Source organism: Leptidea sinapis, chromosome 32 (genome assembly GCF_905404315.1).
Source record: "Leptidea sinapis chromosome 32, ilLepSina1.1, whole genome shotgun sequence".
Lineage (NCBI taxonomy): Eukaryota > Metazoa > Arthropoda > Insecta > Lepidoptera > Pieridae > Leptidea > Leptidea sinapis.
Genome location: NC_066296.1, coordinates 6,077,061 through 6,099,173, shown reverse-complemented (window position 1 = coordinate 6,099,173; position 22,113 = coordinate 6,077,061). Strand labels below are relative to the sequence as shown.

General features: G+C 36.2%; 1 protein-coding gene across 1 annotated transcript; it reads left to right on the top strand.

Moving 5' to 3' along the window:
* Nucleotides 1-270: 270 nt before the first annotated feature.
* On the top strand, nt 271-21,313 carry LOC126974441 (uncharacterized protein DKFZp434B061-like). Its single transcript, XM_050821933.1, has 7 exons — nt 271-1,096; nt 3,577-3,668; nt 4,780-4,966; nt 6,989-7,048; nt 15,956-16,145; nt 17,750-17,930; nt 20,986-21,313. The coding sequence occupies exons 1-7, from the start codon at nt 271-273 to the stop codon at nt 21,025-21,027; spliced, it is 1,578 nt and encodes a 525-aa protein (XP_050677890.1). The 3' UTR covers nt 21,028-21,313.
* Nucleotides 21,314-22,113: the final 800 nt, after the last annotated feature.

Sequence of the window (22,113 nt, the reverse complement as noted above, 5' to 3'; positions counted from 1 at the left end):
TCAAGGTGACGAGCGCATTTGTAGTGCCGCTCACAATATTTGGGTTTTTCAATAATGCTGAGTGGCACTGTTATTATTTACCATCAGTTGAACGTCCTGATCGTCTCATCTCTAATTTTCATAAACTTTAATAAAAAAATAATATCACAAATTATTGACCAATTATAGATATTGTTACATTGATACAAAACTCCAAAGTTTATTTTTGTTGTTTCAGATGCGTTGTTTAACAGCTTTGGTATGATCCAAGTCATTGTGTAAAGTACCAAGATGCTGCATCGATCATCATCATCACGACGTCGGCGTGCATCACGCAGCGCTGCAACATCTCCTCAAACGAGGTCACCACGACCTTCAGCACAGTCATCAAGGAGAGCATCATTGGCCGCCACAGAGTCTGATGATGAAATCGAACCACCACCTCAAAGAAGCCCACGAGCTAGTCTCGCTCCGGACGCAGCCCTGGACCCATACCATCGAAGTCCTAGACACTCTTTGGTACCAGAAATAAGACCAGCCAGAAACTCAATAACACCAGAATCTGCTTTGAGGAATAATCTCCCACCGACCAGAAATAACCTGGGCGTTGAACAGGCTTATGGATCTAGGCTAAGTTTGAACCCTCAAGATTTTAACAGATCTCCAAGAAATAGCATTACGCCAGATTCCGCAGCGAGAACTCCAAGAAGAAGTCTGGTACCTGAAGGCACGTCATGGAATCAACCAAGAAACTCCTTAGTACCCAATGTTGGTAGAAGTCCAAGACATTCAGTCGCTAGTATACAATTGGACCCAGCTCGCAGCCAAAGAGAATTAGGACCTAGTCCAAGAACTAGTCCCAGAGGAAGTATAGCTCCTGAAGCTTTAAAAAAGGAACTATCAGAGTTTAACCGAAGTCCACGCGGATCTCTGATTCCTGATCCACAAAGGAGTCCCAGAGGCAGTATTGCACCATCTGAGAGAAGCGCCAGAGGCAGTCTGGTTGCTGCAGACATTGAGGCTTCTAGGGTCAGTCCTAGAGGTAGCTTGACGTTAACCTTTCAAGAACCACTTATATCTAAAGAACGACGGGCGAGCGTCGAAAGCCAAGCAGCAAGTATGTATTATTAGCTTGAATCATTCATACGTCTCTAAAGTGTCATGAAAATCGCGAGTGCAAAAAGTAGCTAGTCACGCACACTAAAGTAAAGTAGCAAATGGCTCTATCTAGACGTATAAATTATCTAAGATCTTTGGCTAATAATAGCTATTATATTATATATACTATTTATTATTATTTTACGTTGTATGAGGGCAGCGCAGGACCGATCGTCGTGGAAATGTTTGGGGGAGGCCTTTGTCCAGCAGTGGACGTCTTTCGGCTGATGATGATGATATTATTAAAGCTCCACAATTATTCTCTGAATTTGATGTCCTTATAAAGTTTACATTTATGTAAATGTTAGAACAATAAGGCTCATTACATTATATTTCTCTTTGCTGTAACAATTTCAGTAATATTATTATACTTAGTGCTTTTAATCACAAAAGAAATTCTGTATCGTATTAACCAATTTGTGGCTCCACACTAAATAAATAGCTTTATAAATATTTTATCTGTTAGGGCTGTTTTGATAGACGAACTGTGAGCTGGCCAGAATTTACTAGGCCATGTCGGATGACCTTTGAGGCACCATTCCATCGTAGTAATAATCTTACATTATCACATACTAAACTCTGAAAATATACTAACTTTGGTATTTTGAATTGAATGTATGTATAAGGCTAGTTATGTATTAAGAAAAACTCAAGATTAACTAAAAGTTATTTTTCTATATTTTTAAAATATTAAAAGGTTATTTATGGAAACTTTAATTATTATTAGAAGCGACTTTTCGACAACGCTTTTATTTATGAAAATAAGGGTCGAGACGAGGACGTTCAGCTGATGGTAATTGATACGCCCTGCAAATGCAGTGCCACTCAGGATTGTTGAAAAATCCCTAAACTTCTGAGCGGCACTACAACTGCGCTCGTCACCTTGAGACATGTTGAGTCTCATTATTATTATTATTAGCCCATTTATTTATTTGCTCATTGATACTTATATACTCAAATTACATTAAAACTATTATTTCACAAAAACGCCTAAATTATAGAATCGTTTTTATGAAATACGATAAATGTTGATTGTATTGAAAAAATATAATAACTCAATATGAAAATTTATTGAAGTAGGCGTTACTTTGCGGAAATCCATAATTATACAAATGATTTAAAAGAAATGTTAAAAAACGTTTGTGTGGGAAAGGTTATTATAGCATAAACGATTTTCTTAATGACACCACGAACTGGGATTAAAGCGAACACCCTCAGGCTCTTAAATTATAAATGTTTATTGTACGATATTACATTGTAATCCATATTTTATATAAAAAAAAAGCCCGATAAGTTTTTTGCGCCCGTTCTTTTCAGGTCTGAGGCAGTCTCTTTTGAATGGGTGGTAGATTTTGACGTTCAATAAGTGATTATAAATCCTATTTTGAATAAAAATATTTGAATTTGAATTTGATTAAAGTTTTCTTTAGTGTTAATTCCGCCAATATTTGTTTTCAATACTCAACGAGACTCATTTTGAGTCTCGTGCCAGATTTTGGCGAGACAACACGTCCTGAAGATGCCTCGTGTAGAGGCGAAACACGTGTCGAATTGTTTAAAAACAAATATTGGCGGAATTAAACTAAAGAAAACTTAAATCATTTGTATAAGTCAATATGATTTTACTGTAATTTAAACGTTTGCCTTCTTTATGGTATCAACTTGTTGATAACTTGATAAGATTATATTTCATTGAAAGATCGTTTGATTGGACTGTAGTGTTAAGACAAAAATTAATAAAATTAAGCAAAGCGATCTTAATCTTTTACTAAAGATTATTTGCAGTCTGTCAAATAAGTTGACAATTTTGATGTTTTGCTAAACGATATGATCAATAAACTTTTAAAATTTTATTACATTCAGTAGGGACATTTCACTTTCCCAATGAAATTATGAGTATGACGAAATTAATAATTTAGAAATTGATATAAGCTTTACAATTTTTATGATTTTTTATTAATTTAATATACGTTCACAAAAATCTTTTCATTATTATTACACCAGAAATAAGGGATTGCTTGTAACTAATTCTAGTAGGCTTCATTAGATACATAATAGGTTTAAGGGTAAATGCATACACTTTCATTTATTTATTTAAAACATCACAAAATCCACAGAGCTTAAATTAGGTTATAATAATACTATTTTGTAGGACTTACACCTAATAACGGATTTACAATATAAATACTATTATATTGTCAGACACGATCCTAGCACGGTCATATCACGGTCATATACTGAATAGATTTGAATTGTCTTCTAAGTATTATTCCTAAGACACTTGGCCCTTATATAAAATTATTGCTGTATCTTTCTTTCATATAAAGAAATTTAAGTTATAGGAATCAAAGATTTTCATATGCTATGGTCAAAGTCGCGGGTAAGTCAGCTAGGTGTGTATATTTTTACTTGAAATGTTGAATTATTATTTATTTTAAGGTACTCGGGGTCGCAGTGTGTCGCCGTACAGAGCCTCCGTTAGCGGAAAACTGGATACCGGATCTCGTCGCGCTTCCAGTTCTGTGAGTCAGGTATGTACATAGATTGTATACTTTCTTACTTCCTACTAATATTATAAATGTGAAAGTTTGTATGTCTGGATGTATGTTTGAACTTCTTTAACGCAAAAACGACTGATTGGATTTTGATGAAACTTTACAATAATATTATAGCTTACACACCAGAATAACACATAGGCTATTTATTATTTATAAAACTATCGCGTGAATTATACTTTATATGGCAAAACAACGTTTGCCGGGCCAGCAAGTAATAATATTATAAATGTGAAAGTTTGTATGTATGGATGTATGTTTGAACTTCTTTAACGCAAAATCTACTGAATAGATTTTAATGAAACTTTACAATAATATAGCTTACACACCAGAATAACAAATAGGCTATAATTTATAAAACTATAGTGTGGATTAGACAAAATATAAAAGAAGTGTGATTGTTACTAATGAATACAACACCAACTCTTATCAACTAGCAAGCACAAGATCAATACAATTTATATGGAAAAACAACGTTTGCCGGGTCAGTTAGTAAATAATAAACCAAAAGAGGACAAGTGGACTCGCAAGTGTTTGTTAAAGATTTAATAGTATGTACTATTTAAATTCTTTTCTAAAAACTATATTTCTTGCATGGCGGCCATTTTGTGAAGCCACCATATTGATTTTTGTTATTTGTTGTTAAGCCCTCTCCACATTCACGCGAGAATCTCACGAATAAGTGAGAATAACACGAGAAACGCGAATGTGGACTCGATTCAAATAATGATCAAAGGTTTCTCTGATTTATATCGGTTTTCTGGCGCAAGGTCTAAGACCTAAGACGAGAACAGACGTGAATTTGCATTGACTCCACACTCGTATGTGTGCATGTGCCAATTGTAACAGTTTTGTATGGTATTTACTGAGCATCAATATAAGCCGGTTTTGGACGACCGAACTAGAACTGTCATTTCTAGAATATAATCAAGCAGAACCGTTTTTGTAGAATATACTACTAGAATTTAGTACTATACGATAAGTTGTTATCTTGTAAAAATACATTAATATAACTTTATGATTTTTTGAAAATTTAGATAAAATAGAAGGCTTTGAAGTATTTATAGGAGTTATTATCAATGTTAAGGTTTCCGGAGATGAGCAGCGACGCCTGTGCGGTGAGCAAGCTAAGTATAGCGACCGAAGTGGCCTGGGTTTGGGAGTGGGACTCACCACGTACGGCTCCGTGGCCTATCAGCTCAAAGATGCCAACATGGAGGCATCAGGGACCGTCGACTTCGTGTGCAGAGCTGCTAAAATTATGAATAGGACCAGTAAGTATTTATTCAATTCAGGAGAGCATTCCATGTTTAAATTAAGCTCTGACGTTGTCACTTGCTAAATAAATATGTGTATATATATGTGTGAAAATAATAAATATATATGTAAGTACAGAACACTTAAAAGCCGAAACCAATATTAAAAAATTCATAAGCTCTTTGAAAAAGGTACTTTTAGAAAAAAGTTACTATTAATGAATACTTAGAAGAAAAAAGTATTTGAATGTCTGCACCTGTGTTGTTCATTGCTATGCCTTACGAGGTGTATAAGATAAATTAGTACTACAAGTTTGTTTAGTAACTAAGTCGCATTTAACGCAATTTAAATAAATACACTGGTAAGAAGTTACACTTCATTATGACATATAATTTTCCTACTATTTACAACTTCACAGAAATTGGATAGGTAAGGCTTAACCCGTCCGTTGGGCGGCCTATGCCCAGAAAGCGCATGGCGCTATGGCCAGTTTTAAGCCGCCGCGCGTTACCGACGCCAAGTTCAACGGGCTCGGGTTACACAATAAAATTTATTTCTTTTGAAGTGTTTCAGCTTGTTTATAAAAACGAACGTCAATGCTTTTGTTATTAAACAAAGCGCTACTTTGTTAGATAACATAAACAATAGGTACTGTGTAATTTAAACAAATTTCGTTTAAAGTAGGGCTGTCATGCATTTTTTATGATTTTCTTAGATTTACCTACAGATTACATTTCGATTATTACTAATGAATGAAGTAATTTTTTATAACTAAAATATACTTCAAAGTTACTAATTAGTAATAGAACAGATACTAAAACATCATAGATAATACAAAAATGAATTAAAAAAAAAAATTGAAGTATCTTTTCAAAGCAGTACAATTATATGATGACAGAGACAAATTAAATTTGAAAACAAAATTTATGAACGATGCGGGTCTCGAACCCGTGACCTGTTGCGTTCCGTACGAGCGCTCTTCCACTGAGTCAAGCGTTCGAGTGACGAATCGTTGATTAATTGTATTGTATGCTTGTTCAACTCTCAGGTTGTGGGTTCAACTACAGGATCTACTTTATAGTTGATAACCTGCTCAACCCCAATATTTGCATATCTTGTATGTCAGGACTCTATCCTTTTTTAAGTTTGGATATACTGTTATTTGGACTGTTTTTAGTGAAAAACAGTCCAAATATGGAACACTTTGTCATTGCGTGGCGTTGTATTCAAAGCGCGGTCGAAACACATCTGATAGAAAACTACTAGATATTTTTCAGTGACTTTAGTTGCTTAATGTATATTCCAGAAACTGAATATTAACACTTTGTCATTGCGTGGCGTTGTATTCAAAGCGCGGTCGAAACACATCTGATAGAAAACTACTAGATATTTTTTAGTGACTTTAGTTGTCTAATGTATATTCCAGAAACTGATCACAATATTATACTGATTTATAAAATGGGCTTGACAATAACATTTCCTCGTCTTTGAAGATGTTATTTAATTGAGTTCTTTGAAAACATTTTATAATTACATAACCACTGGAATGCTCCTTTGCAAAGGATGCCGGCTAGATTATGGGTACCATTACGTTATTGTTTAAGCATTACTGTGTTACGATATGAAGGGCGCCGTAGCAAGTGAAATTACTGGGAAAATGAGACTTAAGATCTTATGTCTCAAGGTGACGAGCGCAATTATTGTAATGGCACTCAGATTTCTTAGATTTTTCAATAATAATAAAATAATCTTGAGTGGCACTGCATTATAATGGGGGGGCGTATCAATTACCAACAGCTGAACGTCCTGCACGTCTCGTCCCTTACTGTCATCAACAAAATAAAGCTAAGGAATTCAAGGCGAAGAACACACTATACCTCACTTAACATCAAAACACAGTAAGGTCGTCAAGACATAAATCACGCATCAGAACCACGCCTACAGTATATAAAAACCATTCATTCTCGTTTTAATTGGTACTGATAAGTTTTGACGTTAATCTGTACCAATAAGTAATAATTTATTAACTTTTGTTTCAGTTCTAATGACAGTGTTCCTGGCCTTCCTCTCTACTATTCCAGTCATCATGTTAATAATGGGTTAGTAGTAACTTCAAATTAAAAGCCTAAGCGGACCTTAAAAAAGGTCTTCAACCTTTATAAGGGCAGGTATAAACGTGAAAGATTAAATACTATTTCCTAGTAAGCTCTACGGTAATCTATATATATAAAAATGAATTGCTGTTAAGTTAGTTAATTAGTTAAGTTAAGGGCTGGACCGATTTGGCTAATTTTGGTCTTAAATTATTTGTGGAAGTGCAGGGAAGGTTTAAAAGGTGAAAAAATATGAAAATAGAATGAAATGAAAACAATAATTTTGTTTTTCCTTTATTGTGTCCCAAGTTATTCAAAAATCAAATTGAAAGAATAATTTAAAATGAATAACTAATTAGAATTTTTAAATCTTTCTAACTTTCTCAGGAGGTAAAAAGTAAACTTAATTTTAGCTAACTATAGTTGATAGATTAACTACAGTTGTTAACTATCTATCAGATTATTTTTATGTAGATTGATAAATCTTAAGTTTTTGTCATAAATTATATTTCTGAACGCAACCATAATATTTGACGTTTGACAACCAACTAGGTATATGTAGATTGATAATATCGTAAATATATTATTGACAAATTAATAAAAAACTTTATTTTATTTATTATATACAGAACAACGTCTGTCGTGTCAGCTAGTCTCTCATAAAAATGGTTTGCAGAGTCCAAAGAAGTTTAAAAAAAACGCTTTAAGATTTATTTGGTTAATAAATCTGCAGTTATTGTACTGAGTATTTTTGAAGTAACACTTCTTTAGGCTTGACTTGGGGGTAGTTTAGAATATTTTTCTGACGGAAGTAACGTTAGTACTTCCGAATGAAAAAAGTCAATTAAAACAATTTTTAACCATTTTAATTTAATGGTTTAAATAATTGTTTCAAAATGCTCACTAATAATTTCTGAAAATCTCCAAGTGTATTTGTTCATTTATGACTACTTTGTAATAATATATAAAAGTTCTCAGTCTGACGTTTGCGACATTCGTTAATTTTTCTTCGTCCATCGGACAGGCAAAAGGTCGAGCCCATAGAGCCATATTCGTTAATATTCAATAACAGCGATGTATGATATTAATAATTTAATTATATTTATTCAATTATTTATTAATAACACGGCTTTAATTAATGTAAGTATATATTTAATGGTATAAATTAATCTTCTTCTCTTTCAACTTTTTAAGAATATTTGTTATATACGGAATGTCCTAGAATAGGTGGGACAAACAAGTGCAAACGAAAATAACATATTTAAGTCTAAGAGCTTTCAGATAAGCAAAAAATTTATATACATGTTAATTACTCCTAAAGTTAATTATAATTAAGTTTTACTTCAATCGCGCGTAAAGATTACACCCACACACTTTTTTTTCAAATGAATTGCATGGTTATTGTTGGAACGAAGTTCCTTACGGCAGGCTTGGAGGGGATAGGGATTTTGCTGCGCGACCGAACTGAAAAAAATGTGATAGTAAAACCGTAAGGAAAAATCCTTGGAAAAAAGTGCGTGGAAAAGTGCGTGGAATAAAACCGTTAAATGAGACGTGCGCAGGCGCGACTTCGTTCCTACCTGGTGTCCAACGACACCACATCATTTTTTTTTCATAAAAATTGTTACGGGAACCTGTTGTACCTTGGCACTTTGTGTGCCTCGGTCATAAGGCTGGTTTCAAAAATTCCGGCGATGTTAAATTCTATTGTCTAGGGTTTTTGTACGTCACTACTGACTATTCAATTTGAAAGTAGTCGCTTACCGCTATTAAGCCGTTGTTTAGTGTTATCGGCGTTAAAAAAAAGATTTATTGGGAAAAAAGTAAGTATTTATAATATGCTTTGAAGTCTGATAGATATTTGACAGAAAAAGAAACCGAGGTAGACCATTTAGGAGATGGGTGGACGAGATTAAATCAGTTGCCGGTAGTACATGGACTAGAACAGCTGAAAACAAGAGTCAGTGGAGGCAGTTGGAGGAGGCCTATATCTATATAATAGACAAACAGACAGAATCCATAGTTATTCAACTTATTAAAAAAAAATGTATATAGATAATTTATGAGGGAAAATACTGTCAAATTTAAATAATTATAATGCATGTAAAATTAGATTAAGTATTTTGTCTAAATAAAGGCTATTTTATTTAATTTTTATTTGAAGTCTGATAGTTTTAAGTGTTTTATAATAGTCACTGAACTTTTATATGCCATTGGTTTTTTCTTTAACTTGTATTAAAACAACCATAAAGTTACGAGATAATTAACCCCAAATTATTTGAAATCCACCGTTTTGTTGATGCTGGAGTAGTGTTGTACCTCGGTCACTATCAATCAATTGTACCTTGGTCAGTGGCCAAGGTGTCAAGGTGTATTTGCTTTGTCATATCCTCATCATGTCATTTCCATAATTATATTTTTCGTTTAGAATCTTAAGACTTATACATCACTGTCAAAAGTTAAGACAGTGATGAGGATGATTTAAAACGCCAATTATTATGTTAACGAAAAATGAATACCTTAATTCTTCGTTGGACCATCCGTGTTCTTCGCTTTTGTAATTTGATTTCGGTAAGTTTATCAAGTTCGGAATTCGGTATTTGATGATTTGAATATTACTAAATATTTTTTAAATATATTTTCAAACTATCACAAATAATTGTAGCCGTGAGAATAAGAATATTGATTGCTACGTCCAGGTTCCTTCACCGATATGATTTTTATTGAATGGTTTGTGAGAATGGTTTAAATGAAAAGGATAACGATGTTGAAGAATTATTCTCAAGCTCACGGGAGTTCTCTTTTCTGCTCTGCTCTCTAAGGTCTGCGTCCGTTCAATGGTCTGCTATCTAGCGTTGTCTGACGCAGGCATTGGATAGAGAGTATAAAAATTCACCAACGCCAGTTTCATATGAAGATCTCAGCCTCATGCTGCTAAAAGGTGATTCGCACTGAAGCCAGCGACTGTGAAATATGGTCAAATATTTCAATCCTGACGCCAGAATCTAAGTAGCTTTTATTTATTTACTTAAACTTGCTTGGTTTGTAAAGCTTCAAAATTTATGTAAATGTAACAAATATTCTTGTAAACAAATAAATTGTAAGGAATATAATAAGCATGATCGCTTCTATTTTTAAATATATTTCAACAATGTTACGTATTTCGGGAATTTTATAGTTGCTAAGTAATAATGTTTAAAGTTATTTTTGTATTAAAAACGCAAAAAATACATTAAAATTTTGTAAATGGTTATCTTTAGTATTAATTCCGTGCAACAAATTTCACGTTGCTGAGTCAACAGCTCCTGAAAATGCCTCAAGTAGAAGTGAAACATGTGTCGAAGTAATTTTTTGAAATTAAGCGGAATTAACACTATACGTATATCATTATTTGTAACATTTTACATAAATTTTATATACTTTATTAATTTCACATAATTTCAATAGGGCTACTTACTGGAAACCCAAGCGTAGGCAGCTATTTCGGTCAACGGATCAGCATAGCTATCCAACGTGGATATGCCATTATTCTTGGTCCACTTCCCCGTAATGTTAGTTTTAATTTTATGTAATCATAGTATTGCATATATAGTTATAAAATATGTTTTGATTATTTAGAAAAATAAATATTTTAAATTTCAATGTGTATTTTCAATGAGCTATTTTGGTAAAACTTTCAGACATTGTGTAGATTTGCGCTGCAATATCCGGAGAATTTAGTAGTGGTCGATTTATTTTTCGTTCGCTATAATCTAATATATAAATTTCTCATGTCGCGGTGTTTGTAGTTAAACTCCTTCGAAACGGCTTGACCGATTCTCATGAAATTTGGAGTGCATATTTGGTAGGTCTGAGAATTGGACAACATCTATTTTTCATCCCCCTAAATGTTAGGGGTGGTCCACCCCAATTTTTTTTTTAATTTTTAGATAAATTATTTTTATTTTTTTATTTTTATGATACAACTAAAAAAAATACATACAACTTCTAATTTTCAGCCATCTACGATAAACACCTATTTTTCTATCACGATTTTATATTATTCTGTTACATCCACAGATCCGCAATAGGGTTTCGAGATGGCAATGGATTTTTTTATTTATTACTTTATATAGCAATACAACGTTTGCTGGGTCAGCTAGTCTTATATATAAAATTCTCGTATCACGGTGTACGTAATTGAACTCCTCCGAAACGGCTCGACCGATTTCCGACCGACTTCGTGAATCTTAGCGTGAATATCGGTTAGGGTGGAGAATCGGACAACATCTACTTTTCATTTACCGAATTGTTAAGGGTCCACCCCAAAAATTTTTTTTATTGTTTTGGAAAAAATTTAATATAATAAAAAAATACATACAACCCTAAATTTTTAACCCTCTAAGATTAACACCTATTTTTGTATCGCCTTTTTTATAATATTCTATTCTATCCACAGATCTGCAATAGGGTTGCAAGATGGCAATCGAATACAATAATTGTAGTACGATATATTTGGTAGGTCTGATAATCGGTTGCATCCCTAAACTTTTTTTAATTACTTTATATGGCAATATAGCGTTTGCTGGTTCAGCTAGTAATAAATAAACTAGTATCATCGTCATACATTGAAGTTTAAAGGAATTTGAAAATTAAATACCAACATACTTACAGCAGATATTATTACTCTGAAATTAATTTTAAAACAAAAATATGGCCGATTTTATATTTATTATCTTATACAGATTTTAATTAATCTAACATAATATATTTTTCACTTCTCATGCTCTGAAATTATTTGTGCACGATATAGGCTGCTCAAAATGGATTTTTGTGCACCAGTGCATTAACGTATCTACTCATAAATGTATCTATATTAAGGCAAAGAAAGTGAGCCATACAGCCAAACACAATAAAAAGTTCACAGATGGAATTAGTTATTTTATAATATTTACTTTAATTTATTTGCCTATACAAAATTAAAATTAAAATACGGTAGGTTACTTAATTAATAAATATATATATATATTACAAAATTAATTTAATAGTAGGCTGTATAGGTCTGGAGCCCAAGCCTAAAATCAATGACGTAATATTAAAAAAAAAGCGGCGGAAAACAGGTCTTGTTTTTTCGTACGTTTATTAATTTCTTAAAATTTGCTAAAATTGTTAAAAATGTCCATGTTATACTACTGTTTTATTTCCTCGCAATCGAAATGAAAAACAGAGTTTATAACTCGTCCACAAAACCATTTTTTCCTGGGCATTACTATCAGCCCTCGCCTTCGGCTCGGGCGGCTAAAAGTCTCGGATAAAAATGGTTCGTTATGTGCACCCGTTGTAAAATCTATTTTTAATAAACTGTAGTTTTAAATAAGCGTCAAATAATATAATGTAAATAGTATACAGCGCTTATTAAGAAAATTTATTATAAAAAAATTTATTTTTTAAGTAATGTTAAAGTGAACTCTCGTAAAACATTGTTGAATTTATTATAGAAATATATAATAGCTAAAAGCTCATTTCTTGATTTGTTTTACCTATTTATAACATAAGTTACAAGACCATCAGCTCAAACCATATACAATAAAAGAAGAATATTTAAATCATTTTTAAGGTTCCGTAGCCATATGGCAAAAAACGGAACCCTTTAGATTCGTCATGTCTGTCTGTCTGTCCGTCCGTACTTCACAGCACCTTTTTTCGAAATTATAAGAACTATACTGTTGAAACTTAGTAAGTAGATGTATTCTGTGAGCCGCATTAAGATTTTTACACAAAAATAAAAAAAGCAATCAATTTTGAGGGTGTATCTATGGACTAGTATTCAAAAATTATATTGAAGTTTATTATATATTTTTTTTTCTAAACTGAATAGTTTGCGCATTTAGTTTAGTTTCAATGTAAAATACGAAAACGATAAAACTAAAAAAAATATATGATGTACATTACCATGCAAATTTCCGCGCCGCTTGTCCCGAGCGATCGAGCCCCGTAGGAAGGATACACGGGGCGATCAGCTGGTTGGCGAGGATTTTTGGCTTCAAGGCTTCCGAGACTAATTGTTCTAGTTGGAATGCTTTTATGAGGGTGCCCAACATTCCGATTGCCTCATCACTTAGGTCCTCAATTCGCAATGGTGGTTTTGCCATTATGCGGGTACTCTTGGATTTCTTTTTTCCTTTGGTCTCTCGAGGCAGGGCTTGATTTGCCGAGGCCATGGGTAGTCGTCTGCCGCCACATCTTCTGATCGTGGGGGTGGCTCTGGATCGCTTCTTTCTGGGCGCAACAACTCTTCATGGTTGTTGCGGGTATCTACAAAAAACTCACTGCGGGTAGTTTCATATTCCTCATTTTTTTCCGACACTTGTGGGAGGGGCGGCGTGGGGGAGGCAACAGGCTTTCTGGAGCCGGTGCGCGTAACCGTGCTTGCGCGTCTGTTGCGAGCATCTTCTTTGTAGACCCGGCAGCTTGTGTTGCTTGCCGGGTGGGGTCCACCGCAGTTAACGCAGGTGGCGGGTTCCGTCAGTGGACGGCTGCAGTCTCTGGCTGGGTGCGGTCCGCTACATTGTACGCAAGCTTGCTGCCGATGGCAGCCGTGCGACGAGTGTCGGAAGCCCTGGCAGCGGTGGCACTGTGCTGGCCCTTTCTTCGAGCGCCACGGTTCTACCTTTATGCCCGCCATGTTGAGTAATTCAGTTATCTCATATATGGCGGGGGTAATTCCAGGAGATCTCTTCAGGATTATAAAATATATACATCCTGGCCGGCCTCTTCTTGCTTGCATTCGCCGGCAGTACTCGGGACTGTACCCCCGTGAGCGCAAAGCGTCTTCAATTTCTGCTGGTTCAGTGTCGACCGGCTGGCCACGAATCGCAAACTTAACTCTGCGATCTGCCGGCAACGAGTAACTGAACCAGGGGAGCTTCGCGGTTTCCTCTCGACTTGAGAGGTACTGCTGTACCACTCTGTACTTGCTTCGTCCGCTGGCAGGAAGCGGACCCCTTTGCCAAAAGGGCGGGCATTTGGGGCCCGACCCAACTTCTCGCGCAGGATCTTGAAGTGTTGGATCCAGTTGGGCATTTCTTCAACCACCAGCGGCGGCATTTTTCCCTTGCGGGTGGCGTCGGCGGCCGTGGGGCCGGTAGTGGCCGTGGGGACGGTCTGCGTCTTCATTTGGTGGCCGGGAGTCGGTACAACTGCGGCGAAACTCGCAGTTGGGGATGCAATATGTGGTTGATGGGTACTGGCTGTAGGTCGATGGAGGTGCGCTGTAGGTCTGCATCTCCTTGATCGTGAGATTCTCCTGACTTGAGTGGTACTGCTGTACCACTCTGTATTCTGCTTCGTCCGCTAGCAGGAAGCGGATCCCTCTGCGGTATGGACGGGCGTTTGCGACCCGACCCAACTTCTCGCGCAGGATCTTGAAGTGTTGGATCCAGTTGGGCATTTCTTCAACCACCAGCGGCGGCATTCTTCCCTTGCGGGTGGTGTCGGCGGCCGTGGGGACGGTCTGCGTCTTCATTTGGTGGCCGGGAGTCGGTACAACTGCGGCGAAACTCGCAGTTGGGGATGTATTCTGTTACGGCATCTCAGGTGTGCTCGCCCGTATGCGGGTGTGCTCATCTGTTGATGAGCGCTGGCTGCAGGTCGATGGAGGTGCGCTGTAGGTCTGCATTTCCTCAAGAATGCTGTCCACACTAATAGAATGCTAGTTTGGAAAGAGCTTCTTTTCAACCGCATGGCAGGCGGTCGTGCCCAGACGCGCGTATTCCGCCTTAAAAATCAAAGTTGCAACGAACTACAAGAGCTTTTATATTCTGTTACTTGCAGCTACGGAACCCTTCATGGGTGAGTCCGACTCGCACTTGGCCACTTTTTTCAATACTCGATTACAAGAAAAACACCCGAGTAAAGGTTTTTGACTTTTTTATAGAAAACTCATAAAATGAAAGTAGTTGTGGTAAGAGCATTTTAATTGGTATTGAAGAGAATGGCCTTCTGGCACAGGTGTTTCTCACTTAATAGAAGGTCACATCCACTATTATGTTTGTACCATTTTTGTTACAGAAATAAATATTTTTTCATTTTTTCATTTTCAAGAGCATTAATAACCAAGAGGATATTCAGTACAAAAAAAAGTAAAGGTTGAGGTATGACTGAAAATAAGACAATTTAACATTATTTCAGTCATATTGAAAACATAATTTATAGTATTTTCTTTGATTTTCGCGAGTGTTACACATTTAAATAAAACACTTTTAAAGGATTAAAACGCGTGTAATTGTAACTGTGTTTTTACATCAGGTTTCACATAAAAGTTACATTTTTATTATTATTTTATTTAACCAGATGTTTCGCGACCTTTCCAGAGCACGTTTTCAGGGGGATCGCGGTTGGTAGGAGTCGAGATAGTATTTGTCATAGGTAGTTGTCATTACGAAATTTAGCGCCATTTGTTGCCTCGGAGGTGGTATTTGCTGTAGACAGATGGTTTTTGGCAAAATTTTCTGGTTATAATGTTATAATGACGAGCTGTATAGCCGAGTGGTTAGCGATCCTACTTACTAAGCTAGAGGTCCCGGGTTCGAATCCCGGTAGTTGCAAGCATTTATATGATGAATATGGATGTTTGTTTCCGAGTCATGGATGTTTAAATGTATTTATGTATGTTTATATGAATTTATGTATGTTTAAGTAAGTATATTGTATTAAATATATCATTCTCTTGTAAACCATAGCACAGGCTATATATTATGCTTAACCTGGGGCAAGATAATTTGTGTAAAAAGTGTGTCAATATTATTATTATAATAATAAAAAGGTAACTTTAACGCAAAAACGAATGTAAAAACACAGTTACAATAACACGCGTTTTAATCCTTTAAAAAGCGTTTTATTTAGGTATAAATTGATATCAATTTTTCGGTATAGGTGTACAATACATCCGCGACTGTCCTGCGGAACCTCGTCTGCCGGTCTACATGGTGGTGGGTGGTGCAGCTGGTGGGCTTGGCATCTGTTGGCTGCTTTGGGCACAGCTGGCTAGCAGGAGTTCCAACTCTTCAGCCAGTGTGCCTGAGAGAGTGTTGGCGTACACCTTGACTGTCTTCTTGATGGGATGGTATGGATACGATCACTATAGTGTTCTTCATATTAATCTTTGTACAACATGATATATAATGGGAGAGACTGAACACCAGTGGGAGACTCCTTTGCACAGGATGCCAGCTAGATTATGGGAGCGCAATTGTAGTGCCGCTCAGAATTTTTGGGTTTGTCAGGAATCTTGAGCGGCACAGGGCAGGGCAGGTGTATCAACTACCATCAGCTGAACGTCCCTTATTGTAATTAAAATAAATAATAATGTACATATTATAGTACGGGATGTTATTGTTGATTTTTTTGAATAACTTTTTTTATTATTAAAAGAATATCACACTCCTATTATATTTAAAAGCTAACCAAATTGATATATCCATTACATCTCAGCAACCTCTCACTGATCTAATTTAATTTGCCGACTGCCGGAAAATATCGGTTATTTTTTTCGCTAAGTTCTTGTGGCGTTGATTGGGAGATATCCTCGGGGCATCTTTTAGATTTTCTTTTTCCTGTTCAGTTTGTATTAAGCTTATCGTTGTTTTCGTATGGAGAAAAGACAGCGTATATTTTAATGTATATTATATTTGCTTCATTTTTAATGTTTTCTTGTGTTTGAAACTTCCGCGAACTTTTTTTTAAACAAACGATAAACTGCGAGTGGGTTATACGCATTCATTTCTCAATTTGAACATGTTATAAATTACTTGCGTAAGTATGATAGTACAAGATCCAACCCCTCGATTCTGCAGGTAACTGTTTTTCTTGATTAATATTAAAAATACTGTGTTAAATAGATTTTAATTTTAATTATTAACAAACATTGTTTTTACTCAATAAACGAATATTATCAAAAGAAGTGGTAACTGGCACCAATACTATTTTTAATCCTATAATTTTCTGTGATTATTTTTTCTACATTATCTCTAGACATTTATTAATTATTGTAATTTTATATTGTAGGACCTTTTAGGTATGGCTTTACGTTGGTTGGTCAAATTAAATGTAGCAGTAATTATGGATTGTGTTAGATTATAATATTATAAAACGAAACTACTGAAATATTTGTATGTCAGTCAAGACGAAACATGTGCCTACTGTTAAATTGTAACAACTTTTCTTGTGAATGTTTCTGACAAGTAAATAATTTTGACTTTTGACTTTAAACTTGTATTTTTTGTTCAGGTTTATCTATCATCTATGGAAAGAAATATCCAATGTACAGACTCGTCGACTCTACATTTTTTTTTTATGAAAATAAGAGATGAGACGAGCATGACGTTCAGTTGATATTAATTGATACGCCCTGCCGATTACAAAACAGTGCCGCTCAGGATTCTTGCAAAACCCAAAAATTCTGAGCGGTACTACAATTGCACTCGTCACCTTGAGACATAAGCTGTTAAGTCTCATTTGCCCAGTAATCTTACTAGCTATGGCGCCCTTCAGACTGAAACACAATATTGCTTACAAATTACTTCATGGCAGAAATAGGCGCCGTTGTGGTACCAATAATCTAGCCGGCATCCTGTGCAAAGAACTCCCACTGGCAAACTTATTAAACTATAGATTTGTTATTTTGACATCAACGGGACTCTGATACATCTACTAATGTTTACTGTACAGGTTCGCTTTCGGAAACTACTGGACCCTCGGCATCATGTGGCCGGACTACGCCCCAACACTCTTCGAGCCCAACCAGTGGTGTCACAAGACATTGTATGTGTTTGCACTAACTCAGCTGGGTGTCGTGTGGGGAATTATAGCGCTTATCATCTTGCTGTTACTGTCGTTAATCGTCTGCCAGGTACGTTTAATTACAATCGACAGATAACATCATCTATGTTAATGAAAAAGCCGTCTAGACATTTGGGATTCCCGCAAAAGCTTTGTCTGAATAAATCAATATATTAATACACAACCTTAGATCTCTTTTTGAAGAAAAGAAAGAAAGAAAAACATTTATTTCACAAAGCACTCATATGATAAACTTAATATAAATAAACTTGTGTCTTCTATCGAGTCCTCTCTTGAGAAGGTCGCGGAATGGGGAAAATTGAACCTTGTCCAATTTAAGCCCCAAAAGACTCAAGTTTGCACGTTTACCACTAAAAAATCCCCATTTGTCGTATCACCGCTCTTCGACAACACTCCCCTCAAAGCCTCGCCTAGTATCGGAATACTGGGTCTCGAAATCTCGAGCGATCTCGAGTCAATTTCGTGGTCATCTGGAAGGCAAAGCCAAATTGGCTTCAAAGAAACTGGGCGTCATTAATAGAGCACGGCAATACTTCAAGCCGGCCCACATACTAGCGCTCTACAAAGCGCAGGTCCAGCCACACATGGAGTATTGCTGTCATCTCTGGTCTGGCGTACCCCAGTATCAGCTCGATCCATTTGACCGCGTGCAAAGCAGAGCAGCTCGAATTGTCGGGGACCCAGTACTCTGTGAACGGCTGGATCACTTGGCGTTGCGTAGAGACGTCGCTTCATTGTGTGTCTTCTACCGCATTTATCACGGGGAGTGTTCCGAAGAGCTGTTTAACCTGATTCCTGCCGCCGAATTCCACCTTCGCACGATACGCCACAAGTTAGGATATCATCCTCACCATCTGGATGTGTGGCGGGCCTCCACAGTGCGGTTTTCAAGGAGCTTTCTTCCTCGTGCTACAAAGCTGTGGAATGAGCTTCCTTGTGCGGTGTTTCCGGGACGATACGACATGGGTACCTTCAAAAAAAGCGCGTGCACCTTCCTTAAAGGCCGGCAACGCTCCTGTGATTCCTCTGGTGTTGCAAGAGATTGTGGGCGGCGGTGATCATTAACAACAGGTTAACGCTCGTTTGTCCTCCTATTCCATAAAAAAAAAATATATAAAAGTACAGAAGTTTATTTCTTTTATTTTTTAAAATGCAAAACCAGAGGAAGCGTTGTTGGTCTTTAGAAAAGTGTACGCGCTTTTTTTAAAGTACTCATTTCGTATCATTCTGGAAACACCGCATAAGGAAGCTCATTCCACAGCTTGGTTGTACGTTGACAAAAGTCCCGTGAAAACCGCACTGTGTATGAACGCCACACATCCAGATTGTGGGGATGATATTCTAATTTGTGGCGTATGGAAGGAACCAGAGCAGATCTTCGGAACACTCCCGAATGGTTGTTTTTGGGACATACTATCATACAAACTTAGTATGGCGGTTACTACCCTGATATACGGTGTTTAAAATAAAAAGTTTTATTTATTTGCCTCATTATTATATAGAGCCTTGTATGGAATTTTTCAAAATAACGTATAGGCACAGATTTAAATTATTCATAGCGAGTAACCTAAATTACGATATTCACGTATCTAACTTCAAAAACATAGGACTTTCATACAACCTTTCAACCCCAATTTCGCCCCGTTTAGTGTGGAGGATTTTAATAAGCATCCTTTTTTCTTGCATTTGCCCCCTATAAATAACTTTACCATGCAAAATTTACCCCCCTTCTTTACCACCCTTAAAAGGGAATTTCCCAAAATGACTTACACAGATTTTAATTATTTAAAGATTCTCTTACTTCAAATACATAAGACTTTCATAGAACTATCGACCCCCCTTTTCACCCCCATAGGGAAGGAATTCCTCAAATCCGTTTCTAAGCTGACACCTAGGAAAAGCCTATCTTCCAAATTCCAAGTTTTGTAGTCTTTGTAGTTTATGAGATCTCGTGATGAGTCAATTATCTCATATATATAAGTATACATTAGTAAGATTAAGGGCCCTTGTACAAATAAAATCTACATGACTTGCAACTTAACTCAGCCGTTACATCTAATGACGATATTAGCCCTCCATTATCTGCAGACCATCGCCTGAACAATTTTCGCGTCATACATTATTGTTTAATCAAATATAATGTTTCTATTACATTGATGGAGAATTGTTTTTATATTTAATAAAAAAAAACAGAAACTCCAAACTGGTAGTGTGTCTAGTCCGTATTCTAGTTCTAAAAGGTCATAAATCCTCCACGAACCGTGTTTTTATTGCGAATTTTTTTTTAACTTATTTATTTTATAAAGTTTACAAAGAAAATATTTAAAGCTAGTATCAGAGGGGTTTGTTTTTTCAGCCCAAGTAGTCTTAGAGAATTTATACCTATAACCTAGGTCCTAGAGAATCATTGATAGCTAAATTTAAAGAAATAAATATTTTAACTATTGCTTCCTAATACATTCTTGATAATGTCATGTATATAAAGTATGTAAAGGTTTCTATAACATACTACATTACTTAATGTTACCACAGATTGGGAATAGAGCGACCGCCCTCGGGCTATCAAATAGTAAATTTTATTGAACGATATTACATTGTACCCATTCTTTTTATGAAAAAAAGAATCCCGCTGAGTTTCTTGCACCTGCTTATCTCAGGTCTGAGGCATACTTTTTCGAATGGGTGATATTATTTGACTTTCAATAAGTGAAAACATATCCTATTTTTATAAAAATATTTGAGAAAAAAATTATTGAAATAGGCGCTACTTCGTGTCGTGTTTCGCCTCTACACGAGGCATCCTCAGGAGATGTTGAGTCACAAAATTCTGGCACGAGATTTTCTCTCACGCCTCTTGTCTCTCAAATTTTGCGGAAATCCATAATTATCCAAGTGTTGTGAGTCTTCTTGAGTGTAAATTTCGCTAATATTTCAATCAATTCGACACGTCGTGTTTCGCCTCTACACGAGGCATCCTCAGGAAATGTTGACTCGCAAAATTCTAGCACGAGACTCTCTCTCTCTTGTCTATCAAGAAGGCTCACAACATTTGAATTAAAATACTTGGATTGATGTGGTGATATCAAAGCGTGGCCTGCCCCCAGGTCTTCGGCTGCGGGTGGCTTGGACCTCCGCGCTACAAGTAGCAACGGCGTAGCGTCGTGCTCGAGCTGTGGCACAGAAACATTAACAACACCATGGACGTTGCCGGCGCTCTGCTGCCCTTCACCCAGCTCGTCAGGCCAGAGCTCACCATCCACGTCCAGGAAGTGCTCACTCAGGCCGACAAGAACGAGAGGATCCCCGAGATACACGAACCATGTGACAGTGACGAAGTGCGCAAGAGTCCCAAGAACAACCCAAAGAACCCAGCCTGATGGTTGAGAGTCGTGGTGCCCAAGAAACGTGTGCATTTCAAATCTGCGGACGTTATTTACTACTTTTAGATATAATTAGGTGTATTTCACAGAAATATTGCAGTAAATGCTTTAAATATCATACATACTAGTATCTAATGATAGCTTAACTGAGTGTTTCTGTCACTATCATTCCAATATTTAATGCAGTAGTTATTTTAGAAACCTACATTCACTCATAGTCCTGTTTTGTACAATAGATTATAAGTTTATTGCAGCCCGAAGCTTATAAAGTCCCAGTACGGTGAAATTATGAATAGTCCGTGGAACAGTTTATTTTGAATTTATACTATAAAAAGCGCATTTGGTATAAACTTAGATATAACTTTAATTAAACACCATCGGTGTAATTACAAAAAAATATATTTAAACATGGCTTGGACACGTGATTTGTTAGACAGGGATCTAATTTTAACGTCAGTGACTTTACAATAAAGACGTCTAAAATGGAGGTTACTTTTTTCTATTACAAACCAGTGTATTTCTTGTGTATAACTAAAACGTTGTTAAGCACAACATAAGTGAAGCTTACAGGAACAATTAAAGGAACGGTCGCCATTTTTGACAGCTGTCACCTATCTGTCATCATGTAAGCTAAATCTACCTTATGAATATGATCTATCCGTTAGACACACCTTAGACAAGCATTGACTCGGGTTTAAGTCTAAAGATTGTTGAACGCTAAAGCTAAACAACAGAATGACACAGTTTCCTAATAGAACTTTTTTAAAACACGTTTTCAAAACATGTTCAACTTTTTTGCACTAACACAGCATTTTTTTTAAATTATACTCTGTTTAGGATGGAAGCATTTTC